Genomic DNA, 25,646 nt, shown 5'->3' on the forward strand with positions numbered 1-25,646 from the left:
TTTGTTTTAAGCTGAAGCCCACTCATCTGATTGCAGCAGGGCTTAGACTAGACCCCAGGGTCCTAGTGCACCCACCAGGATTATCGCCCTCTTACTCTTGGTCTCAGATCAGCCGGGGTAGCTTGGCACACCACAGGTTTCAGTCTGTCAGCCACTGCCTGTGTGTCTGCTCCATGCAGGGCCTCTCTGAGTACCTGAAAACCCAGCCAGCCTGCTTCCCAGAGCCCTTGGCGACGTCGGAATGCTGCTGTCCCCCTGTGCATGTTCTCAAGGGGAGCGCACACTTGGGTGGGGAGCAGGTGACCTGAGAAACCCTGTCCCGGTCTCTGTCAGCCATGTCAAGAGCCAAATCTTCTGCTGTTTCTGTCGTACTCGGCAACCCTCCCTGGAAGTCGCTTCGCAGCAGCGTTTCAGCCAAGGCCGGCCGGAGGGGGCTTTCGTGGGCTGGGCCGGCTTGCTGCACTGCAGTGCAGGGCCGCTCTGGCTCCTGGCACACAGAGCCGCTTCTCTGTGGGTGCTTCCTCCTCCTGAGCCCGCGCCAGGTGGAGAACCTCACCCGGGGTGGCCGGGCTGCACTGGGAACGTGAAGAGTGTGCGTCCTGGGTGCATGCACCATCCCTGCCTTGCCGGTGTCTGTCTGTCTGTCTCGCTCCTTCTCCCCCCACCCCTGAAGGGACGGGGCTTGCAGACCGGCATTGTTTGTAGGCGTCTGGAACCTTATTTACCATTACAGCCTCTTTTATTTTATTTATTTTTTTGACAGGCTGAGTTGCCAGTGAGAGAGAGAGAGAGAGAGAGAGAGAGAAAGGTCTTCCTTTTGCCGTTGGTTCACCCTCCAATGGCCGCTGTGGCCGGCGCACTGCGCTGATCTGATGGCAGGAGCCAGGTGCTTCTCCTGGTCTCCCATGGGGTGCAGGGTCCAAGCACTTGGGCCATCCTCCACTGCACTCCCTGGCCACAGGAGAGAGCTGGCCTGGAAGAGGAGCAACCGGGACAGAATCCGGCGCCTCGACCGTGACTAGAACCCGGTGTGCCAACGCCGCAGGTGGAGGATTAGCCTAGTGAGCCGTAGCGCTGGCCTATCACTGCCTCTTGAACAGTGTTTCTCACCCCTTGTCACCTGGGCTGCTCGGCTGTCCTGAATGGTTCATGTGCACAGGGCTTCTGACGGGAGTCTATGTTCTTTGTCTGAAAACAGCATTGCCAGGCGCTCACTGCCCAGGCGTCTCAGGAACCTTGGTGCTTGTTAGTATTTCTAGGGTGAGTTAGGGAGGTGGTGCCCAGGGGGTACCTGTGCTCTCCCCTGAAGGAGCTTTTGGTTTTGCTAGAGCAGGGGCTTGGGCTGGAGAACGGGAGTCTCTTTGTGAGACTATTGTGATGCTTTGTTAGCAAGGGGATTGGGCCTGAGTAAAGACATTGCCCGTTTCATGTCCCTTTGTCCGGACTTACTCATGGGCTGCTGAGTGCTGTGTCCTCTGTCCTCTGTGGGGTGCTGAGTACTATGCCTTCTGCGTGGTGCTGACTACTGTGCCCCTCTGGGGTGCTGAGTACTGTACCCTCTGCAGGGTGCTGAGTACTGTGCCTTCTGTGGGGTACTGAGTACTGTGCTCTGTGCAGTCCTGGATACTGTGCCCTCTGCGGGGTGCTGAGTACTGTGTCCTCTGTGGGGTACTGAGTACTGTGCCCCTCTGCAGGGTGCTGAGTGGTGAGCCCCTCAGTGTGGTGCTGAGTGCTGTGTCCCTTGGCATGGTGTTGAGTACTGTGCCCTCTGTGGGGTGCTGAGTACTGTGTCCTCTGTGCAGTCCTGGGTACTGTGCCCCTCTGCAGGGTGCTGAGTGGTGAGCCCCTCAACGTGGTGCTGAGTGCTGTGTCCCTTGGCATGGTGTTGAGTACTGTGCCCTCTGTGGGGTGCTGAGTACTGTGTCCTCTGTGCAGTCCTGGGTACTGTGCCCTCTGCAGGGTGCTGAGTGGTGAGCCCCTCGGCGTGGTGCTTAGTGCTGTGTCCCTCTGTGGGGTGCTGAGTACTGTGCCCTCTGTGGGGTGCTGAGTACTGTGCCCTCTACAGGGTGCTGAGTGGTGAGCCCTTGGTGTGGTGCTGAGTACTATGTCCCTCTGTGGTGCTGAGTGCTGTGTCCTCTGCAGGGTGCTAAGTACTGTGCCCTCTGTAGGGTGCTGGGTACTGTGCCCTCTGCGGGGTGCTGAGTAGTGAGCCCCTTGGTGTGGTGCTGAGTGCTGTGTCCTCTGCAGGGTGCTGAGTACTATGCCCTCTGCAGTCCTGGGTACTGAGCCCCTCTGCAGGGTGTTGAGTGGTGAGCCCCTCGGTGGGGTGCTGAGTACTGTGCCCTCTGCAGTCCTGGGTACTGTGCCCCTCTGCAGGGTGCTGAGTGTGAGCCCCTCGGTGTGGTGCTGAGTACTGTGCCCTCTGTGGGATGCTGAGTACTGTGCCTCTCTGTAGAATGCTGAGTACTGTGCCCTCTGCAGGGTGCTGAGTACTGTGCCCTCTGCGCGGTGCCAGGTACTGTGTCCCTCTGCGGTGTGCTGAGTGGCCCCTACAGTGAGCAGGTGCAGGGGAGGTGTCTGCTCTCCCAGGCCGGGGCCGGGGCGGCGCAGTGAGGTAAGGAGGGAGCTGGGGACGGCCTCACGCAGGGTTGTGTGTGAACTCTAAGTTGTGGGTGGTGAGGCCGAGGTGTGGAGATGGTGCCCTGCAGACTGGGCTGGGGTGAGGGCGCTGTCTGTACTCGCTTCCAAGCCCCGCCTCTCGGCCTCAGAGGCTGTGGTGTGTTCTTCACTGATAATCTGGAAGATACTGGCCTGCTGCCAGGCCTAAGCCAAGTCATTGTGGTGTCCAGTCGTCTCTGAAATAACTGTTTGCATGGCCGTGGTGAAAATGGGACTAGGTGGTGCCTTGATGGAAAAAACAACACTTGGAGACGTGAACCCCGGCGGGGTTAGCCGCTGGCTGCTGGACTCTGCATTTGCTGGCCTGCTTCCCAGCTGGGTTCACCGGCTCTGTTAGCTTGAGTGTTGGGGACTGTTCAGTGCCTGTAAACGTGTGTGTGTGTGTGTGTGTGTGTGTGTGTGTGTGTGTGTTTAAGATTTATTTATTTGAGAGGCAGAGTTACAGATAGAGAGATGGAGAGAGAGAGGTATCTTTCATCTGCTGGTTCACTCCCTAAGTGGCCTCAACGGCTGGAGCTGGGCTGATCTGAAGCCAGGACCCAGGAGCTTTTTGCTGGTCTCCCATGCTGGTGCAGACGGCCAAGCACTTGGGCCATCCTCCACTGCCTTCCCAGGCCACCAGCAGGGAGCTGGATTGGAAGTGGAGCAGCCCGGACTCGAACCGGTGCCCATATGGGATGCTGGTGCTGCAGGTGGAGATGGCCGGCCACAGTGCCCATAAACTTTCATACCTCTCAGTGTTACCTAATAAATGTGTTCCTAAATATTGCAGCTGACTAAGTAAATATCTTCTATTAAAGCCGTTTTTATTTTCGCTACTTACAGTTGTGATTTGGGCTCCTATGAGATCATCTTTGTCTTGGTTGTAGACAGCTGATGGTGGTTTCTTCTGGAATGATGTTCTCTATAGTTTGCTTTTCTCACTTAAATTGCATCGTGTCTCCCGTGCTCATGTGATAAGCGGCTGCCAGGATTCGGGAGACCGCCGTGTGCTGTTCCCACTGCCCTCCTTGTCGAGCAGAGTCCTGTCTGTCAGCAGCGGGTTCCGTGTGCTCACTCGGGTGTCCCCCTGGCGCAAGATCTCAGTGTCTGCGTGTCAGAGCGTCTGACTTCGATTTAGAAGAGATGCTGGAAGGGGAAGTCATTGGTGTTGAGGAGTCTGGATGTTTCTGTGGCTAGCTGGGAGGGGCCGGCCTGCATCCCAGGAGGGGGTACAGCTCTGAGTGAAGCGAGGGGCAGGAGGCAGGGAGCGGATGGCACAGTATGTCTGGGGTTGTGGGGCTGCCTGGGAGGGGGACCAGTGGTCTGGTGATGGTGTGTCCTGTGCACCCTTCCCCCAGGTGCCAGCAGGGGTAATGCCGGCTCAGTCCATCTCAGCTGGCCCTGTGCGCATGGGCGTGTGGACTAAGGTGCAGGCGCCTCCCGCACTGGCTGCCTGGCCCCGAGCCTGGAGGCCTGTCCTCTGGCCCCCAGAGGGAAAGCAGCTGAAGCCCAGCCCTGACAGCAGGGACAGTGGGACTTCCCAGGGTCACGAGGTGCCTGGTGGTCTGCAAGTGTTGTCAGAGGCAGGGAACGAGGCTCTGGATCCGGGTGGCCGCGGGCAGCATGCTTCGGCCACAGCAGCAGCTCTGATGGAACCCAAGAGGGCTGGAGTAGGAAGGAGCCGGGACACGTGGGGGCTGTGCGTGCGGCTGGTTCTCGCCACTCCCTTACCTGTATCCCCCGCACAGCCTCGGTGCCAGGAACCCACTTCCCTTCAGGGGGGTAAAGGGCTCTAGAACAAATCACATTTCTAATGGTTTAAATAATTGTAGTGAGCAATCAATCAAGGACTCCAAATTGTGGAGAGAAAGACAATAGGAATATTCCTTCTTTTGCATTCTTAAAAGTTTACTTTTTACTTGTCTGAAAGGGGAGTTACAGGGAAGAAAGAGAAAGACAGAGATCTTCCATCTGCTGGTTCACTCCCTGAATGGCTGCAATGGCCAGACTGAAGTCAGGAGCTTCTTCAGGGTCTCCCACGTGGGTGCAGGGGTCTCCCACATGGATGGTAAAGGGCCCAAGCACTTGGGCCATCTTCCGCTGCTTTCTCAGGCCATTAGCAGGGAGCTGGATCAGAAGTGGAGCGACCAGGATTTGAACCAGTGCTGTGTGGGATGTTCTGTGGGATGCTGACATCGCGTCTGGTGGCTTTACCCACTGTGCTAGGCACCAGCCCCGTGCTGCTCTGTAACACAGTCTCTTTAGCGTAAGGACTGAGAAGAGGGGAACAGAGCACGCAGGAGGCTCCCTGACTGGGGGCCTTTCCGGTGAGGCTTTCCGGCGCTCACAAGGCTTGCAGGCGAGTCCTCTCCGGGTTGTGGAGGGTTGAAGAGCAGCCAGGCGCTACAGGTGCCGCAGTGCTGTGCCTCAGCCTTGTCCCGTCCTGCCATAGGGTGAGTGCAAGGGAGGCGTGCTGAGTTCCGGGTGTAGTGATGGGTTTGCAGGGCACACGGGCCCCTGGCCCTGAGTCCTGGCCCACTCGAGCAGTCCTGGGGCTCTTGTCCTGTCCTCCAGGAATCCGTGCCAGCCACTCACACGGCCCCACCAGTGCGGGAGAGTTTCCTGTGCGGCTTTGCTTGCTCTTCACGTTCATAGCACACGTTCACTCACCTAGCCCATCTGTCATGGCCACGGTGGGCAGCAGGGGGCCGATACGGGGCTGCTGGTTCCTGCCAAGCCTGTAGGACGTTTGACAAGAGATCCGGGAGAAACAAATGACACCAAGAAGAAACACGAAGACAAATCCGAGCTGGAGACCAATTTCTTCTTAAAGCTGGGGGCGGGGGCGGGAGGCGGGGCTGGGGCCCTTCTAGATGAAGAGCCCAGGCGACCTGACGGTGAGCTGCAGCAGGCGGCCTCTTGGTGCCTGACTCAGAGGACCCCGCTCTGGAGGGCCTGGTTTTGAACAGTTGCGAGGACGTCATGGTTACCTGATACTAGGGATTGTAGATGCGCTCTCTGCTGGGGAGTGCATCCTGGTAAACACTTTGTAATTGGAATAATTTACGTTGAGAATGCATTTAGGTAAACACTTTGTAGTTGGAATAGTTTATGTTGAGAATGCATTTAAAGCACCCAGCTTCCTGCGCTCACGGTTCAGTGTCAGCTCGCTGTGGGGACGATGGTTAGTGTTACTGTTGATAGGCAGGAAGAGTCCTGTGTTGGCTGCAGTCATGGGGACAGTGTCCTGAGGCCTGAGTTTATGTTAAAATGTGTCATGGCCACAGTCAAAACCTACCTGGCAGAGTGTTGGCGATTCGATTCAGGTTCTCCTCTTCTGTGTGTGTGTGGAGCGCTGCGCCCCTTGCACAGACAGGAAACCGACTCCCGTGAGCCCTTCTGTCTGATCCCGTGGAGCTGGCGTGCACACCTTGCTCGTCTGCCCCAGCGGGGCCCAGTGCTCAGCCTTGCCATGGGCGGGCTGGCTGGCGGACACACGGCCCCTCCCCAGCCCGCTCATCTCCTGACTGAGCACGGGCCCCCGAGTAGCAAGGTAGAACGTGTTTGGGGTGTTAAGTTTCCTCCTGTTGTTGCCTGTCTTGAGGTTATACTAAGAGGTCCCGCCCGCCATTATCAGTCAACAGTAGTAAACTTTTCCAGGACCGTAGAGGATTAGGTAGGTGCATTATCCCTGTCTGTGTTCGTGCTCGGCTAAAGTGCTTCTGTCCTTGCAGGCGGACATCTGGTCCCTGGGCATCACCGCCATAGAGCTGGCCAAGGGGGAGCCGCCTCACTCGGAGCTGCACCCCATGAAGGTTTTATTCCTCATCCCAAAGAACAACCCGCCCACCCTGGAGGGCAGCTACAGCAAGCCGCTCAAGGAGTTCGTGGAGGCCTGCCTCAACAAGGAGCCCAGCTTCGTGAGTCCGCGCGCGGCCCTCCCGTCCCACCCGCTGTGTCAGCGCCTCCTGTCACTTTCCTTTTCTAAATGCGTGTGGTTGGTTTCTTTAGATTGCCTGTTTTAATGCATAGTTCGCCTTTCAAGGATTAAGCAAATCTGCCTATATTCTTTGAGATTTTTTAGCATTTCATGCTTCATTAAGCCTGAGGAATGTTCTTACCATTGTATGTGTGCTCATAAAATTCTAATATTTATAGACGATCTAGCTATAAAGCATTATGCTGCTTTTAGTAGAGGCAAAGACTAGCCTTTTGAAAAATAATGGCTAAACAAGTCTTCAGAAAGTACTGTTTTCAGTTTCGAGTTGGCGTGTTTCAGAAACAGATTGAGTGTGAGCGTGCCCCCCCCCCCTTTCTGTTTTCAGCGGCGCCCACGTGCTGTGGCCCTTGTCTCTCTGGGTGGGACGTTGCTTTGAAGCCCGCCCTCTGTTTCGCTGTGCATGTGGCTCCAGCTGTTTGAGTTTGCAGCAGAGTTAGCCGAACCCCGTTTTCACGGGCTCTGACCTAAAACCCGGGGTGAGTCCTACAGGAGCACCCTGCTCTCCAGTGCGGTGCCAGCTCTGGTGCAGGACTCGCGGGGAAAGGAGCATTTTCCCAGCGCCTCTGGGGTGCTGGCCCCAGCTCAGCAGCTGGGGTCTGCTCAGTAGTTCAGGCATCGGTGGGGGCGGGTGCCTGCCTGCTTCATCTAGGCTCAGCACACTGGTCTTCCCCTGGGAAACAGGCCCAGCTCACATCTCTCTGCCCCAGCCTTGGGCACAGACCTGCTCTGGGCGCAGGACGAGAGGCTGACACAGGAGCACCTAACGTTCCAGGAGTTTCTCATGGACAGGAGGGAGACCTGGCTGGAGTGAAGGCTGGGCCACCTCAAGTGTGCATTTGAGAAACACATGTTTCTTGTTGACCAAGCCTTAGCCGTTCAGAGGCAGTGGGAACGTGGCGTGAACCGTTGGCTGTTCCCAGATTCCCTGCCGTCTGTGCCACTGTGGCTCCGCTGGGTTCCTGGGGAAGCACTCGCCATCCTCGGGCAAAGCATTCGGCCGAGGCCGGAAGGATGGCTGCGGCGGTGCGGAGCCCAGGGCAGGGGTGGCGTCCTTAGGCCGGTCCCAGGCGGCAGCCCTGGGGACCCATTTCGTAAGTGGGGAGGGCTGGTGGGGGCAGGAACCCACACGTGCGCTCTGCAGGCCGAGGGAAAGCTCTCCTGGCCCCTTTCTGGATTCTTTTCTGTGGTTGCAAATTAACATCCGTAATGATTTTTCTGGCCGCAGCCACAGGTCAGTGCAGAAAGTCAGCATTTGTCGCAGAGTGTTTTGTGAGACCAGGAAACAGGCAGCTGTGGGGTGTGGTGCTGTGACGTTTCTGTGACATTTCTGTGCGCGAGTGCTGGGTCGGTCCCCTTGGAAGGTCGAGGCCCTCGCTGACTAACTGTCCCGTCCACCCTGCACGTGCAGTCGGCACAGGTGCCCCACGGCAGGGGTTGCGATCCTCAGGGAAGTAGAACCCGTCTGTGTGCGGGACGGGGGAGTGGGAGGAAGTGCCGTGAAGAGCGAGCTTGTTCTCACGCTCCGTGTGCGCTGTGTGTTTGCCAGAGACCCACCGCCAAGGAGCTGTTGAAGCACAAGTTCATACTCCGCAATGCCAAGAAAACGTCCTACCTGACCGAGCTCATTGACAGGTACAAGAGGTGGAAGGCCGAGCAGAGCCACGACGACTCCAGCTCCGAAGACTCGGACGCGTGAGTCGGCGCCGTCTGGGCTGCCCGGGGTGTGCGCCTGCGGGGCCTCCTGGTTCTCGTCTCTCGTTGGGGGCCCTTTTAGGGGCTGCTGCTTGAGTTGGGTGCCGCGAGGGCTCTGGGAACCGCACGGCCCCGTGGTGTCGCGCTGGAGCTCCTCCTGGTGAGGTCTGTCCGGTGGGGCTGCAAGCAGGGCTGGGCCCGGAGGCCTGGCGTCCTTTCTCGGCATGATGCTTCCTGTTCTTAAGGCTGCTCAGATGAAGCAGCCTCAGGTGTGTTTCCGAGGGTGTGAACGCGGGTTTCCGTGATCCTGTGTTGTGTAAAAGCCCGGACCCGGAAGTTAGGGAAGTTGGTGTCCGGTTGAGCATCTGGGCATTCCGTTGGCTGGAACGGGGATGGGCCCAGCACCTTACGTTAGGGATGGCGGAGCTGGGCTGAGCGATCCTGACAGGTGGGGGCCGGAAGCCTCCCGCGGGGCACCTTCTGCTCTCGGCACACCTGAGCCGCGAGCCCCTGGGCATGAGCCTGCAGTCCCCCGGGAGCTCTGCCGAGATCACGGGGCTCGGCGGCTGCTGAGGGGATGGTGCTGGAGACAGGCGGGAGCCCAGGGTTGATGACGCGGGAGGTTTCGAGTCAGGACTGGGCGATGGGTTTGGGTGGAGGAGAGGGCGCTCCAGCCGGGGCAACACGGCAGGTGTCACAGGACGCTGTGAGCTGTGTTTGAGTTGCTTACAGGATGTGCGGGAAAGGACACCGAGTGTGGCGCTCAGGCCGGGCAGGCAGGCGGTACAAATCTAGGGGCCACTGCTCTGAAAGGTCACTGGAGCCTTAAGAATACAGGTGTCACTCAGCAAGTGGGTGGGACGAGGAGAGCTGCAGGCCCCGCCCCGGCCCCGGGGACACCGCAGAGGGTGAACTGAACTGTGAGAGAGGGGAAGGTGCGGCCCAGTGGCTGGGCAGGCCCAGAGGCAGCAGGAGCTTTGCAGCCGAGGTTCCGATGGGGTGAGGCCGCCAGACTGACGCCCCTCAGTGAAGGGCAGCTGACGGGGGCCTTGGAGGGGCCGGCGGGGGGCTCTCGGTGGAGGGCAGAGGTGACGCGCCAGGAGGGGCCGGCGGGGGGCTCTCGGTGGAGGGCAGAGGTGACGCACCAGGAGGGCAGAGGTGACACGCCGGGAGGGGAGGGTGGGGGCTCTCGGTGGAGAGCAGAGGTGACACGCCAGGAGGGGCCGCCTTCCCTGTTAGGAAGAGGGTTGGTGTTGCTGCTGCTGACATGGTGGCAGGCGTTGATGGTGTCTGTCTCCTGCAGAAACTCCCAAGGGAGTAGGGGTGGGGCGTGTGGGCTGAGGTCGAGGGCTCGGGGCGGCACCCTGAGCGCCCGTGCACTGATGGACCCCGCCTGCTTCTGTGTTAGGGAAACAGATGGCCAGGCCTCTGGGGGAAGTGACTCTGGGGACTGGATCTTCACCATCCGAGAGAAGGACCCCAAGAGTCTGGAGAACGGAGCCCTGCAGCCAGCGGATTTGGAAAGAAGTAAGGTGCGTCTGCCAGTCCTGGAGTGATGGGCACTTGTCTCTGTGCAGTGACGGCTGTCTCGCGGGTAGAGCTGGCTGTGGGGGTGGGTGGGGTACCACACGCTGGCCCTGCCGGGAGCAGAGGGTGGGTGAAGGTCCCAGCACGAAGTGACTTCAGAGCTCTCTGCTGGACGGTGTTTGCCTGGTGTATTAGTGTTAACTCTTACTACACACCATGGTTGTGTTTGTGATTGAGTTTATTTATTTTTTTTAAGATTTTATTTTTTTATTTGAGAGGTAGAGTTAGAGAGGGGGAGACAGAGAGGTTTTCCATGCAGAGAGGTTTTTCACTCCCCCAGTGGCTGCCAACAGGCAGAGAGCTGAGCTAATCTGAAGCCAGGGGCCAGGAACTGCTGGGTCTCTCACACAGGTGCAGGGCCCAAGCACTGGGGCCATCTTCCGCTGCTCTCCCAGGCCACAGCAGGGAGCTGGATCGGAAGAGGAGCAGCCGGGACACAAACCAGTACCCATATGGGATGCCAGCACTGCAGGCAGAGGCTTAACCTGCCATGCCACAGTGCCGGCCCTGATTGAGTTTGTTTAAGGGCCTTAAAATTACTGCTTTTGGTCCTTACATAAAACTTAATTTTGACGAATTGTTTTAAATGTCTTTGTCTTCCGTCTGGTTTCAGTAGTGACTGCTGCACAGCTGGTGCAGCATCCCGCTTCCCAGTTGTTAGCTCCCTTTCCACGTGGGACGCAGGCCCTGCTTCCCAGGCCGCGTGGCTTTGCCTGTCCCTGCCGCTGAGGCTCGTCTAGCGCAGGCCCCCGGGGGGAGGTGGCTGACTCCGCCTCTGCGCCTGGATAGCCCCCCAGGAAGCCCCCGTGCCGCTGCCAGCACGCATGGTAACTTTCTGATGACTTCCTTCTCCCCTCCCCCTAGATGAAAGACATCCCAAAGAGACCTTTCTCCCAGTGTTTATCTACGATTATTTCTCCTCTGTTTGCAGAGGTAAGATGACCGGCTGACTGGGGGTGGGGTGGGGGGGTGGGGGGTGGGGAAGGTCTGTGCAGGGTCTTGCGGCCGCCAGCCTCAGGCGCTGCTTTCCGTGTGCGCCCCACCCCCCACCCCCGCTGGCCTCTGCTGGGCGGTGCCCACTGTGTGGCACCCCGTGAGTGCCTAGGCAGAGTGGCAGGGGCCACGTTACCAGCATCAGTGAGTCGCTGCCGGGCTGCTGCAGGCCTCCTGGGAGTCGCTGTGTTTTCCACGGCGCCCCCTCTCAGCGGCAGAGTCCTGTCGCCCACCGGGCTGCCCTCCTCCCCGAAGCCAGTGTGACTCCTGCTGCACTTGACGTTGCTTTTCTGTAACGGCAGAAGGAGCCAGCAGGCACAGCCTCACGGTCAGATCTGGAGGAGGCACAGGAAGCCGCTGGTCTCTGTGCTGCCTGCTGCCCTGCCCTGCCCTGCCCTGCCCCTCCCTCTCGCTGCTCTCGGCCGGGACCCGCGCACTCAGTGCCCTGTGCTCCTGTGTTGCAGCTGAAGGAGAAGAGCCAGGCGTGCGGAGGGAGCGTGGGTTCCATCGAGGAGCTGCGTGGGGCCATCTACCTGGCGGAGGAGGCCTGCCCCGGGATCTCCGACACCATGGTGGCCCAGCTCGTGCAGCGGCTGCAGAGGTGATGTGCTCGCCACGCTGCCTGTCCCTTGGCGCCTCCTCCTCGTACCTGCCTCTCTTGTTCCAGGCCACAAGGCGAAAGTAGGAGCAAGTTAGGGCAGACGTGTCTGGAATTCTGTGCAAATCAGTAGGCGTGAGTGACAGGACGCCAGAAACCAGCTGCAGGGCCACGGGACCCTGCACGTTGCAGCTCTTGCCACAGAAGTATGGGCTGATGGCCACGTGTCTGCCCACTCCTGAGTGTGTGCCCAGTTACTATTCGGAGAGGTAGCGTGCGTAGCCCTGCGAGCGACCACTGTCCAGCAACACGCAGGCTGCGGCACAGAGAGCCAGCAGCCGCCTGCTGCTCGGCCTCACTCCCGCTTCTGGCCTTAACCCTGGGGGATCCCCTCAGACTGGGAGCGACTGTGCGTGAAGCGCTCCAGAGCCTGTCTCCATCTCAGTTGGGGTTCGCTGAATTCTCTCGTGTTGTCAGCTCGTCCCATGATCTCATTTTTTAAGTTCTGGAAGCTAGAGTCAGGGTCTGTGGCTAGCACTTGCTGTTAAGAGACTTTACGTAACCATGAGTGGTCTGGGACAGCGCCGAGGGCTGGAAAGTTTGAGGAAAGTCACCAATACATCCTTGGCCAGGTTCTGCACCGTAAAGGGTGACAGCATCATAGAGTGGAGACTGCGTGACCCCTGGCCCCCGACCCCGTCACCTGCTGCACTGCCTTCCCTTGTCACATGCGAGCCGTGAGCACGTACCAGGGTTGTGAGTGCACAGAGGCCTTGTTAGACGTGGCCTGGGACATTGTGCGTTGCCCAGGACACAGGTAATCCTGTGCATACTTGCTAACTGGTGTAGATTCTTCATCTCACTTAGAAGTACAGGTCATTAGAATCTTAGTCTGTTTCATCCAGCTTGCATAATTTACTCACCTGTTTCTTTGTTGTTGGGCATAAAACTTTTTTCTTGTGATCATAGTAAATTTTGAAACATCTCGAGAGCGGTCTGTCTCCACACGTGGCTACAGAGTGGGCTGCTTGGATGAGGTCGGAGCTTTTGTGACTGGAAATGGTTGCCTGCGCTCACGCCCCCGCCACGTGCGTGCGGCCCGGGCGGCTGTGTGGCTGGGGCTTCCCCATTAGCTGTTGGAGGTTGCCGAGTCTGTGGGGAGTCACTTCCGGCTTCACTCCCGGCGTCCCTGCGGCCAGGCCGAGCACGTCCTGCCGTGCTGTTGTGCCCTGTGCAGGCGTCTGTGTTGCAGCCGTGATGCCTGTCATCGTCACGCGTCGTTTGGATGGTAGACTGATGACGCTGTTCATGTTGGCTCCATTTACGTTCCTGCAGCTTGGGTTGCTGTTGCCGTTGGTTCGAGTCTTCCCGTGGGGCCTGGAGGCGGCACTCACTCGGCTCCTCTTCTCTTCTCCCCAGGTACTCTCTGAGTGGCGGAGGAACCTCGTCGCACTGAGACGCCTTGGCATTTTGGGTTTTGTGTTTTTCTTTCTTCTTCATCCTCCTCCTTAAGAGTCAAGGAGAGCCTTTGCTGACTGCTGAACAGGTGCGCGGCCCAGGGGCCGTCCCCCCGGCCGCCGGCGCCCGGCGCGGGACACGTGGCGGCCCTCGCCGTGCCGCGGCCAGATGAAGTCTCCGGGACGGATGGGGTGGGGCTGTGCCTGCGCCTGCAAGCGATTGTTTTATTATTCCTGTTTTTACTTTTCACCATAGTGCACATATTCAAGGAGAGTGTCTTTAAAACTCACACAAACCGGAAGTGTATATTTGGGATTCCGATCAGGCAATGCAGACGCGAAACCTCAGGTATCCTGCTTCAAGCTGACAGCTCCCCCGGGAGACGCAGAATCGCTCTGGCGGGTCGGTGTACAGATCTGTATATAGTGTCATTTTTACGGAAACCCTTTTGGCGTGCATAAGGAATCACTGTGTACAAACTGGCCAAGTGCTTCTGTAGATAATGTCAGTGGAGTAAATATTTGACAGGCCATAACTTGAGTCTATTGCCTTGCCTTTATTACATGTAAATTTTGAATTATGTGAGCAGTGACTTGGGTTTTATTTTGTACTTGCAGGGTTTGCCATGAGTAATAACTCCCGCTCCTCTCTGTACCTCAGCACAGGCGCCATCCCCTTGGTACACTTAGATGTTGGTTTCCTGTCCCATTGATGGTACTATTTCTTGGTGTTTTAAATCGGAACATATCTTGTCTCATGGAGCTTTAAGTTATTGTTTCACGTTTCTCCCGGATGCCGCGCCCTGGGCCAGCCTTTGTTTGGAGTCGTGCCACTGCCGGTGTGCGCCGGATGTACCGTCTTCTCCCAGTACGATTTTCTGTTGCACCTTGTAGTGGAATCTGCATATCATTTCTGCCACCTAAAACGTCTGAATGCTTACACGAATAAATTTTATAACACACTTACCTTGCATACTCTCCTTGGGACGCGGCTCTGCGGAGCCCAGGGCGGCCGTGCCGTGTATGTATGTGTGGCTGCATGTGTGCCAGGACGGCAGAGGGGCCAGTGTCCGTGCCCGCCCCCTGCAGCTCGAGACGGGCCCTGGAGGACATGGCGTGGCGCTCGCCTGGAGGCACCCTGTGGGTTTCTGGGACGGCGATTTCTCCTGCCCTGTGGACGTGTGTTGATGCTGCCAATTGTTGGGAGTGGCGGTTCTTGGGGGAGCAAGGCAGGCAGTGAGCGGGTGACCCTCAGGGCGAGTCTCTGGCTGGCCATTCCGGGGAGAGGGGCAGAGGCCGAGCCGGGAGTGTTGGAGGGATGCTGGCTGTTCTGACTGGTGCCAGTTGTGTTTTCAAACTCTCAGGATGTTCTCGGAAGTGAGCTTGGCTGGAACGGTTAGTGTCTGAGGGATGCGTTTTGGTCGGGGATAGAACCAAGGTGCTCACCCTGGCCTGTGGCTAGAATGTGGCTGGGACAGGAGACTGGACAGCGTTTTGTGTCTCTGGAGAGTGTGTTGCTGCGGCAGGAGACAGAGTTGCCCTGAGAGGATCCCTGCTCCCCAGGGCAGACGCAGCTTTTCCGATTGGTTGAGTCTTCAGACGTGCAGGTGGCCTCTGACTCTGGAGCCAGGCTCACAGACCAGAGCTGCGGCTGTCCCGGGCAGTCCCTGGGCTACAGTGGCACACAGCTCCACCTCCTGGCGGAACGGTGCCTGCGGAAGCATCGTCTGGGTAGGGTGCCATCTGTCACACGCAGTTTGTTAGGGACCAGGATGCAGAGCCACGGCTGGGCCCTGCCTTGCGCCACACGCCACGCTGGCTGCTGTGGTTCGAGCAGAACGCAGGCTCGGCCTTCCCGGCCGATCTGCTGGGCTGGAGCCCGCGGCCGCAGCTGGATGTCCTGGCTGGCTGCACCAGGGAGGTGGCTCACCCGCGTGCCCCAGCACCCACACAGCCGGCCTCCTGTCTCGGTCTGATCAAGGCCGCCTGCTCTCTAGATGTCCATTTGGTTTGAGCAGCTCTTGTGGTGTCTGGTTTGGTTCTTTGCCATAGCATTTTGTACCATTTCTCTGGCAAATTGTGGGATGAATTTATGTGCTTTAAGATACTTTTAAAAACAAGAAAAAATTTAGTTGAAAGTCAGAGTTACACAGAGAGAGAGAGGTCTTCCATCCAATGGTTTACTCCCCAATTGGCCACAATGGCTGGAGCTGCGCCGATCTGAAGCCAGGAGCTTCTTCTGGGTCTCCCACGTGGGGGAAGGGGCCCAAGGACTTGGGCCATCTTCTACTGCTTTCCCAGGTCATAGCAGAGAGCTGGATCGGACCTGGAGCAGCCAGGACTGGAGCACTGCAGGCCAGGGCGGCTGTGCCACAGTGCCGGCCCTGACACTTTGTAGCCCGGCAGTGGAGGCAGTGCACCCTGAGCCCCACAGCCACCAGCTCGAGGTCTGGCAGGATCTTGTGTCTCGTGTGCAGGGGGCGCCTCAGAGCCCCCCCGAGGTGAGGTGCTGCTCACAGGCTGCTCTGGGAGGGCCCAGCATGTGGGTTAGGAGTCAACACAGACGTACCGAGTGGCAGACCACTCCACCTGGGGGGATGGGGAAGGCAGGCCCCTGGCAGCCCTCTGCTTACGGAGATTTTTTCCCCTGTTGGCGAAGCCACCATGCATGACACTTCCAGAATGTCTGTGCCCCATACAAAGCTTTCTAAACATGCTTGTTTGAGGGGTCACTCTCGGCCCCTCTGCAGGACGAGCCAGCCAGGGCAGCAGCACCCCGTCCCCACCCCGTGCGCGAATAAAGACAAGACAAAGTGGCTTGTTTTGCCTTAAAACTTCCATAAGCTGGACTGTGGCGTGAGGTATTTTTATTCCCTTTTGTTAGTACTTAACCGTCTGGTACACACTGTAAGGCAATGATGAACAGGTATCCAGCGCCTGTGGGTGTCTAAGTCGTGCGCACCAGTCCCAGCTCCAGGATGGCGGTGGGGCCCAGTGGGCCACCGCCTCCGGGGTGTTTAAGACTTGCGTTAGAAAGGGCTTGGGGACGCTAAGGGAGAGCAGCCACCGCTCACCGTGGAGAAGAGGCAAAGGTTTTCACTGGTGGGTCCCGGCAGCCACGCCCCATGCCCAGGGCGATGCGTATAAAAGAGTAAAGACAGGCACAATATATACTACTAGAGAATGTGCAGTTTCAAACCACAGTGGCAGAGCCACGGGGCGGGGGCCTACGTACCGTTACCCCGTGAGGCTCCCAGGCGCCCCCGGCTCGCCCCACGGCCCTGCTCAGTGACAGGCTTTCATGCTCGCGAACAGACAGCACTACAGCACGCCAGACACCTTCCCACTGTACACACCACCCACAGCACGGCAGAGGGCTGGCAGAAGCAACTCCGCCACAGTCTGGACACAGTCGGCACTGGGACAGATTTGGTCAGGAAAGAGGGCTGGTGACGGGCGCCTCAGGGAGCAGGACCTGCCCCACCCCCGCCACGGGGAACACGGAGTGTGCTGCAAATTGCTTATTAATCAAAGAAGTGAGTCTTACTAACTCCTATTATAAAAGTAGAAAGACCGACAAAAACGAAATCTGAAAAGGATCTCGCTGGCTTAGGACTACGCCACACGTGTCACACACTGGAAAGTCCCCGGGGACGGGGACCACGGAGGGTTGAGGACAAAGCAGCGTGGCAGCGCCGCCGTCGGGCTGAACGGATGCGGCCGCACTGCTTGCACGGTGCCCTGGAGGACGAGGCTGTCGGCACCCGGTGCACACGGCGTCGCTTGGCACTGTTGGCGACGCCACCTTAATACTGGTGTGAGCCGGAGAGCGGCCCCCGAGGGGAGCTGGCGGGGGTCCGGTTCCGATGAGAAATTAACAGCTGAAAAGACAAGGTTAGGAGACGCTTCTGCAAAGGGAGACAGACGAGAGTGGCGGCGACACCGTGTTTGCTTCTCAGACAGGTGTGAATTTTACTGGGCTGCATCACACAGAAGAGCGGGCCCTCCAGGCAAGCCGTCAGTATGCGTGGGAGTCCTTGTGACTCGCGCTGGGCGCCCGGGAGGCCGAGCTGGTGGCACTTCGGATCACCTCCATCCACCTGGAAGGCAGGACGGCGACACTGACTACCCTACCCCGGGTCCTGCTGCAACAGCCGGCCTGGGGGAGCCTGCTGCCCGTGGACCTCACGACACCCACGAGGAAACCCAAGGTTCGTGTTGCGTCTTCTCCTGCCCATGCAGGCAGAGCTCAGCCCTGCACCCCGTTTGTAGGAAGGGGCTTCAGAAAGTCTGGAAATTGGAATTAAGCTGATTGGGTGCAATTCTGAAATCCATGCATGCACAGGTTCTTCCCCAAGTGTAAGGACTGTGTGTATTAGGAGAAATCTGGACCAAAATATGCATGCACGTGATGCGACTGTTTTCTCGGGTCCTTTGCAGTATGTTCCCCCCGCCCCCACACAGGCCTTGCTCCTGGTATAGTCCATGTTGCAGGACGCCTGTGGCACCGACTTAAGGCCTGGTGCCACAGTCGGGGAAGCCGTGCCTCCACGGGCCTGTGTGGGAACAGAAGTGCCACACTGCTAGCGCGGGGCAGAGGGCATCAGGGCACAAGTCCCAGTCTGGGGCGGGGGCCGCCTACCTCTCAAACGTGTACTCGCTCTCGGCCCTGAAGTAGTACACGTGGGACTTGAAGTGCAGCTTGAACACGTGGTCTTTGTGGATGTTCTCGGCCTCCGAGGGGATGGTGAGCGAGTACCCGAGCAGGGGCAGGCTGGCCAGGGGGTGATTGTCCTGCGGCGGGGCGGAGAGGCGGGGTGGGAGTGGGGAGGCGGCCCCAGCCTGGAGCAGAGGCCTCTAGGGGACCCCGCCCCACCTGCCTCCCGCGGGTGCTCACCTGGTGGGACTTGTAGAAGAACAGGCAGAAGTTGGTGAACACCACCCAGAGCTTCTGCCACCCGTTGCTGTTTTTGAACTTCCTCAGCAGGTTCCCAGACAGCTGGTTCTGAAAGACAAGGGGCCGGTCAGGGGCACGGGCAGGGCAGCGTCTGGCGCCGAGAGCAGGCTTCCTGGGACCGCCTAGCTGGGGCGCGCACTGCCCCCTGCTCCGTGGATCACGTGAGCCTCTGCCTCAGCCCATGACCCTGTCTGGAAATTGGGTTGGCGGGCCTGTCACCCCATCTGAATGGTGTCCTTAGAGGAGGAGGAACACAGGGGCGTGAGGACGGAGGCAGAGGCTGGAGGGAGCCCAAAACTGCCGGGGAACTGCACGGGAGACCCCTGCAGGCTTAGGCGTAGCATGGCCCTGGCCTGGACCAACTAAGTTTATCTATGGTTCAGCCCTTGCGCCCCAGCAGCAGGGAGTCCTCAGCTCCTGCCTGCCACCTAGTGGGCCCAGGTGGAAGCTGCTCTCCTCCCAGCCCAGCAGGCCAAGGAGGTCCCTCAACGTCATGGTCCTTGTCCAACTCCCAAGCTCCTGTGAGACCTGGGGCATGGACGTCCCGCTCAGCCCTAAAGAGGGCACAGACGAGCCAGAGGCTCAGTGATGGCCTTGGGGAGAGACTGAGAGGCGGTCACTGTAGGTGGCCAAGGTGAACCTGCTTCTGACTCGCTCACCAAGGGCTAAAGGAGCCCGCCTGATGCTGTCCATGGATGTTACCAGAATGAAAAATGAACCCGTGCGTCCACTTCGCTCCCCGGGCGAGGCCCCTAGGCCAGGAGCTGAGCTGCAACCCTTCTCACGTCTGCCCTGCAGCTGTTCGCATCTGAGGAGAGACAGCCCCTCCTGGGACCAGGGCTTGGCAGGACGAAGGGGACCCTGTAGTAAAGTCGGGGCTAGGGTGGCCGCCAGTGCCCTGGCTGCATGGAGAGCAGTGGTATGTGCCCTCCGGGTAGTCTGACACCAAATTCAAGTCGCTGCTTCAGAACCCCCTTGCTCTTCAGAGGCAGTTAACTGGGCCCCCAACATGGGCCGGACTCCCAACTGAACCCTCTTTCCAGGCCTGTCTCGGTCCACGCAGGTTCCTTAGACTCTCAGCTCCTGGAGCCGCCTGAACTCCCTGGGTGGGCGCCGCCAGCCCTGCCCATGTGACCTGCTGCTCAGCCAGCACCCGCGCTGGGTCTCCTCGTGCCCGCTGCAGGCTGGACAGGGTGAGGCCGCGTGACCAGGAGGCAGGGGTAGGGTGGGGGTCTCCTAGAGCCTCCAGAAGCCACACTTGCCCTGGCCTCCAACACGGAGAGAAGAAACTTCAACCCACACGCGGTATCACCAGGGCAGCCGCAGGGCGTGGGAATCATGAGTCATGGCTGTGCGGCCCCAAGGGACCTTCCCAGCCGGCCGCTCTCCCCTGCCCACCTCAGCAGCTCCACCGGCCGTCCTGACCCCAGCCTCCCCACGTCTCACGGGAGCCCCTAGGGTCCCCCTGCTGAGGCCTGCAGGAGACAGAACTAGGGGGGACCTGGCTGTGGAGCTGCTTCCCTGGGGGGGGGGGTGGCTCTGCGCCAGCAAGCTGGGGAGCATTGGGCCACGTGGCCATGAAGGCAGCCACCAACTTGAAGCTTGCACCTTGCAAAGGGGCTCTGGAAGGAGACGTTGGAGGGTGACAGAGACTGTCAGAGGCCACGAGTACCTCCCCCCCACCCCAAAACCGGAGCCGCTTCCCTCAGGGCAGCCAACTTCTGCAAAGGACTGGGGCACAGCTAGAGGGGCTGGAGGTATGGCGGGGAAAGCTGCCCTCTGTGGCTCGCATCCCTCAGAGACTCCGGCTCTGCTTCTGATCCAGCTGCCTGCGATGTGCCTGGGAAGGCCGAGGAACATGGCCCGAATCCGTGGGCCCCTGCCCACCATGTGGGAGACTTGGATGAAGACAGGCTTCTGGCCTCAGCCTGGCTCAGCCCTGGCCGTCATGGCCATTTGGGGAAGACCCGGCAGATGAAGAGCTCCCTCTCTTTCAAATCAATAAAATCAATCTTTAAGGAAAAGAAGTAGAGCCCTGTGTTCGTTCACAGGTTGTGAACAGCCAGGCGGTGGGGCGGGCACCGTGTGCTGACCCTGGCTCCCTGTCTACGCAGAAGGCCGTGTAGGGCTGTGCTGCAGCAGGTGCACCTGGGCTGCCCCGCCTGCCTGCGCCCTGCATGGCCTCCGTGAGTCCCTTGCCTTGACACTGATGACCCGCACTTGGCCTATGGGGAGGGGACATGGTTTCTCCAGCGGTTCTGCATCAGCATTGGAAGACCAGACCCAAGGGAATTGTTCCCCCAAGCCCGTTCCCCTGGGATCATCCTTTCCCAGTCCAGCAAGGTGTGCACACAGGTCCAACACACATGCAACGTGGAGGCAGAGGGCGTGTCCTGTGCCTTGGCCGTGTTCCCCTCCAGGGGTCTTCAGAAGAGAACCAACCACATCCCTGGCGCCCAGCCTCTAACACACACACACACACACACACACAAGACCAGAGGCAGCCCCGCGCCACCCGGGCAGGTGCAGCCGGCAGCAGGACGTGAAGGGAACTGCCCTGTTCAGAGCTTTCTGGGCCTGAAATACCCTGAGACGCGGCCACACACCCACACTGTGGAACACTTAGGGGATGCAGGTTTGGAAAGTTCTGGAAATCTTCACAGTCCAGATCCACAGAGAGCTACATCATCAAAGCCAAGCTTCCCCCCTAGAGGGAAGGGGCTGCCCCTTGTCCCCTCCAGGATACAGGGGGTGCCACCTCCCTGTGGACCTGGTTCTCTGTTGCCCCAGGACCCGAGCTGTGCGTGGGCTGGGCACTGGGGCCTCCCCTGGGTGTGTAGTCACTGCCACAAGGATCCACAGCCCGTCCTGCCTGCTGTGGCTACGCCACCAGGGGAGAGGAAGGCGGCCGAGAACAAACGAGCCAGGTCACAGGCCTCATGGAGGCCAACGGAAACCCAGCGCCATCAGCGCACCGTGGGCCTTGCTCCTCTCCCGCTCCTGTGCCTGTGGGCGGGCCTGTCCTCCCGCCGCGCCCCGGGTACCTCCACGGCGATGCTGAAGTCCACCATGGAGACGCTGGTGTTGCGGTGCCAGCACACGTGCACCATCGTGTTGCCGCGGTGCGGGGCCTGGCGCTCCAGGGAGGTGCGCGAGGCGCTCAGGTCGTCCTCTGACTCCTGGTCCGCCGCGGTGGCCTCATCGGGGGACTCTGCGGGACAGAGGGAAGCGCTGAGGATGGGGGGAGGCGTGTCTGGCTGTGCGGGAATCCAACAAGACCTGCTTGGAAGGGAGGGAGGGTTCCGGGAGGGTTCCGCCAACCTCTGCCAGGGTGGCCTCTATCCCCAACCCAGCAAGGATGGCCTTGCGCTCTGTCCAGTGCTGGCTCCTACTCCCTCAGAGCGGTTTTCACTGCCTTGCTTTTAGAAGGAAGCTCCCTGACACAGCTTGAAACAGAGCCTAAGGAAGAGGCCCGCCTGCCCAGTACGGAGGGTCAGGTACGCTCAGCACCCCTGCTCTGGACGCCCAGGGGGTCCCCAGTGCACTCACTGTTATCCGGGGGGCTGCTGGCCAGGAGCTCCGGGCTGGGGCAGCTGCTTTTCTCCGCCAGGTCAATGGCCATCTGGATGTCCTCCACCCACTTCTCCATCTCGGCCCGGGAGCTGAGGCAGAGGCGGGCGTGAGGTTCGCCAGGGTGGCGGGGCGAGGGCAGGCAGGGAGGCGGCGAGGGTCCGGCCTTACCTGGCGGCCACGATGATGGACTGCCGCTGGCCCCGCAGCGTCAGGCAGTGGGGCAGCCCCCACTCGGCCTCGCCCTCCTCGATCTGCAGGATGAGAGGGGGTGTCGTGGCTGCTGCTAAGCCGTAAGCCATGCCCGGTGACCCGGGAAGGAGGTGGAACGGGTGGGGACTGCGAGAGCTGGGCCCCTGTGCAGGGCGCAGGTCAGGAAAACCACATCGGCAAGGCGTGAGCAGATTGGGGGGGCAGAACCCGGAGACTGGCAGTACCAGAGTCAGGATCCTGTACCGAGTGGCTGTCTACACTGCCGGCCACAGGATGCGGCACGGAGGAAAGGGCAAGGCAGTTGCTAGTGTGTGGTGGGGCTGCCTGCAGGGGCCCAGCATGGTGGGAGGCACCCCCCACACAATGCAGACAGTGCAGCCGCCTTGCTGCTTTGCTTGGTCCTGGAAGGAATCACTCGCGTGGAGATGGAGGGGTGAGGCCCTCTGTGCCCTGCTAGAGCCCCCAGAGGGGCCCACTCTTTCGGGGAGTCTGTGGGCTTGTCACCCAGCATGGGGCTCGGTGGGCGCTCCCGGCCCTGGCTCCGCCCCCTGTCCGCTCTCACCGTCATGCCGTACAGCGGGAGCTGCCCGTGGACTTTAAACTGATTGGAGGCCGTCAGCCCGCGGCTGGTGTACAGCAAGACGTCGTTGAACTAGGGGCACAAGGAGAGGGCAGCCAAGGTGAGCGACCTGACCTCCGGGGGCCCTCCGGAGGGCCCAGGCTGCTCCCCCGCCCCCACCCCGGCCTGCTGCGCCCCCTCCGTCTGGCAGTCGGGCCGGGGAGGGCAGAGCTCTCACCACTTACCAGGAAAAACATGCGTTGCTGGAGCCCTTTCCCCGAGAGCTTGCTGAGGCTGCCCAGGCGGATGAACTCCTGCCGAGGAAGGGGGCGTGGCCGTGTCAGCGCGGGGACACCCGCTTCCTCACCCCGGCCTCCCCCATAGGAACCGCGCACTCATGGACCCTGGCTCCACCCTGCGACGCCGGCGCCAAGCTCTGCTCGCTCCTTCCCGGGAACATCAGAGGGAGTAGGCGCTCGGGGTGAACGGTGCCCGTGTGCTCAGCGCCAGGGTCCACGTCGCGCTGCGCCCTGAACCCCAGGCTGCAGGGGCTCCCTGCGGCCAGAGACAACCACTGTCTCTACAGAGAAAGGAGTTGCACGCGGCAGGGGACCCCAGAGGTGGAGAAGCTTCGGCAAGGAGGGTGGGGTGGGAGTGGTGGCTTCTCTGGGGTCTCAAACTCTGGTTCTTAGAAACCAGCAACTCCGTGAGAAGACCAAGAGGCAATGGTGCCAAAGCACCTTCAGATCGGAAACTAAGAAACGACACAAGCGTCATTTTAAATCGTGGCAAAACAGATGGCAAATCCACTGCCCGTGACCTTGACCTGTTCACGGAGTTGGCCGATCATCATTAGTGTCTAGTGCTACAATGTGCTCCCCAGGGACCCCTGAGCCCCTTCCTCCCTTGTACGGGGCTGACTTGCACCCGGGAGCAGGTGGAAGGCGGCGGTAGGATGGTTCTGAAGTTGGCCCGCAGCACCCCCGTTCCAGCCTCACCTTTATGAAGTTGTAACCACTTCCCTCTACCAGGCGCGGGGTGCCTGCCTGACCATCTGACTGCTCCATCTGTGAGGCCAGCCCGGAAGGTCAATGTTGTTATGGGATCACCCGGGCCCTTAGGAGATGAGCGTGCCAGCACCTGGGGGCAGTGCTGTGCATGTGACACAGTCAGCGACAGCTTGTGTCTACTCGGGCAAGTCAACAGCCATCTTTACAGAGAAAAGCCTCACTTGATCTTAATGACCCCCCTGGGAAAAGGCGGGATCCCCATGTTGAGTACTCCTGGTGACTCCCAGGGAGGCCTGCCACCACCATGCCTTGCGTAAGGAGGAAATGGCACGAGTGACCCTTCCCTCTTCCAGAACGGTTTTCTGGCCAAAATGCGGCTTCCATTTGGAATTAGAATTAAACTATGTCTAGAAAACTACATATTTTTTTGGAAAAGATTTGTTTATTTGAAATTCAGAGTTAGAGAGAGTAAGTGAACAAGCTCTTCCACCCACTGGTTCACTTCCCAGATGGCCCCAATGGCCAGGGCTGGGCCTGGCTGAAGCCAGGACCAACAGTTTCATCCGGGCCTCTCATGTAGATACAGGGGCCCAAACACTTGGGCCATCCTCCGCTGCTTTCCCAGGCCATGCGCAGGGAGCTGGATGGGCAGTGGAGCAGCTTGGGATGGCAACCCACGCCCAGCGCCCACATGGGATGGCAGCATCGCAGGCAGCAGCTTTACCTGCTACACCACAATATTTTCTATGGTATCCGTGTTGGGCACAACAGGTTAAACCACCACTTGCAACACTGGCATCCTGCATCAGAGTGTCAGTTCAAGTCCCGGCTGCTCCACTTCTGATGCAGCTCCCTACTATGCGCTGAGAAAGCAGCAGATGGCTCAAGTCCCTGGGCCGCTGCCACCCATGTGGGAGACTGAAACGAAGCTCCTGGCTTCGACCTGGTCCAGCCCCGGCTGTTGGGGCCATTTGGGGAGCGACCAGTGGATGGAAGATCTCTCTCTGCCTTTCTCTGTCTCCTTCCCTCTGTAACTCTGCTTTTCAGTAAATAACTCTAAAAATAATGAAAAATGCTTTTCACACTTGCACAGGCATTTATAAAATACTGCGACAATGCTTTCTCTAGTTTTCTCTCTACCCAATTCTTTTTTTCCCTTTATCATTTATCTACATTTATACAATTAACCCCTCTTTCTTTCTAGACTCTAGTAGGGAAAAGTAAATAAACCAATCAGTAAGGAGAAAGCATAGTAGCCGGGGTCCACGCTTGGGTTAACATCTTTGGCTGATGACTGGCGAGGGGTGTCATGACGCTCGTGGCGTTTCCGGTGCAGCGGGTAGGCGGAGCCTATGCGGGAGGGGGCGGGGCCCGCCGGCAGGTTCCCGCCGAAGCCCCGGACATGGACACGCCCTCCACCCGCCTGTACCGCAGACGCAGGCCGCTCACCCTCCCTGGGATCACGAGATTGTCGATGCCGATCAAGTCTTTCTTGAGTTCGTGCAGCTTCTGGAAGTTCTCCATCTTGATCATCGTTCCGTGCAGCTGGGCCACCATTTCCGTGATCTCGGCCAGCGCGGCTGCCGGAGGAGGAGACGGGGACACAGAGCCTCAGCGCTGGAGCGGACCGGGGCTGCGCCCCTGCCACCCGCCGCCGGCGTCCCCAGAGCCCCTGGGACACAGCAGTGACTCCGCGGGGTGCCCCGTCCCTTAGTGGGAACGCAGGTGCGCCCCTGCCGCCCGCCGGCGTCCCCAGAGCCCCTGGGACACAGCAGTGACTCCGCGGGGTGCCCCGTCCCTTAGTGGGAACGCAGGTGCGCCCCTGCCGCCCGCCGGCGTCCCCAGAGCCCCTGGGACACAGCAGTGACTCCGCGGGGTGCCCTGTCCCTTAGTGGGAACGCAGGTGCTACTGAGACACCCGGGGAGCTCCCGGGCCAGTGGACCCCAGTTCTTCCTCGCGTGGAACCCGTGTTTACCAAGAACTGCAGGATGCAACTGCATTTCCCAGCAGTGACGGCCCCCGATGTGCCACAGGAGCAAAGGCCCACCCAGGACAAATCTGGGGGTGGGGGGCGTGAACAGATGCCGAGGAAACTGGCGACTGAACCCGTCTCAGGCAGGACTGTCAGGAACCCCCTTTCCCTCGCTGGATCATGGCAGGCAGCAGCGACAGCCCCCAGGGCTGGCTCCGGCTTCACACCTGACCCCAGATTCCGCCCAGCAAACAGCGCGCGCACCCAGTGTGCGCCGGGCGGGGAGCGAGGGGCCTGGACTGTGTCTGGGCCCCGTGGTGCTCATCCCGGGAGCAAGCACTGGGCCTCCCTCCCGTCACCTTGGGTTCCAGGCTAA

General features: G+C 59.7%; 2 protein-coding genes across 7 annotated transcripts in view; one reads left to right on the plus strand and one right to left on the minus strand.

Moving 5' to 3' along the window:
• The window catches only part of STK24 (serine/threonine kinase 24), a 92,799-nt gene extending 78,849 nt beyond the window's left edge, over window positions 1-13,950 (plus strand). For 4 of the 5 annotated variants that reach the window (XM_051850520.2, XM_051850521.2, XM_051850522.2 and 1 more), the window contains exons 6-11: window positions 6,396-6,581; window positions 8,208-8,353; window positions 9,762-9,885; window positions 10,805-10,873; window positions 11,398-11,534; window positions 12,951-13,950. In XM_051850520.2, the coding sequence (XP_051706480.1) occupies window positions 6,396-6,581; window positions 8,208-8,353; window positions 9,762-9,885; window positions 10,805-10,873; window positions 11,398-11,534; window positions 12,951-12,987 (699 nt within the window). In that variant the 3' untranslated portion in view covers window positions 12,988-13,950. The remainder of the gene's footprint in view (window positions 1-6,395; window positions 6,582-8,207; window positions 8,354-9,761; window positions 9,886-10,804; window positions 10,874-11,397; window positions 11,535-12,950) is intronic. The other variant, XR_007921145.2, reaches the window with a different exon arrangement.
• A 1,856-nt stretch (window positions 13,951-15,806) lies between these two features.
• The window catches only part of FARP1 (FERM, ARH/RhoGEF and pleckstrin domain protein 1), a 285,577-nt gene continuing 275,737 nt past the window's right edge, over window positions 15,807-25,646 (minus strand). For both annotated transcript variants that reach the window (XM_051850519.2, XM_051850517.2), the window contains exons 19-27: window positions 24,747-24,877; window positions 22,533-22,601; window positions 22,291-22,380; window positions 21,687-21,769; window positions 21,495-21,607; window positions 20,990-21,156; window positions 17,886-17,993; window positions 17,631-17,782; window positions 15,807-17,088 (exon numbers count right to left, since the gene is read on the minus strand). In XM_051850519.2, the coding sequence (XP_051706479.2) occupies window positions 17,007-17,088; window positions 17,631-17,782; window positions 17,886-17,993; window positions 20,990-21,156; window positions 21,495-21,607; window positions 21,687-21,769; window positions 22,291-22,380; window positions 22,533-22,601; window positions 24,747-24,877 (995 nt within the window). In that variant the 3' untranslated portion in view covers window positions 15,807-17,006. The remainder of the gene's footprint in view (window positions 17,089-17,630; window positions 17,783-17,885; window positions 17,994-20,989; window positions 21,157-21,494; window positions 21,608-21,686; window positions 21,770-22,290; window positions 22,381-22,532; window positions 22,602-24,746; window positions 24,878-25,646) is intronic.

The sequence above is a fragment of the Oryctolagus cuniculus genome, chromosome 9, assembly GCF_964237555.1.
Source record: "Oryctolagus cuniculus chromosome 9, mOryCun1.1, whole genome shotgun sequence".
Lineage (NCBI taxonomy): Eukaryota > Metazoa > Chordata > Mammalia > Lagomorpha > Leporidae > Oryctolagus > Oryctolagus cuniculus.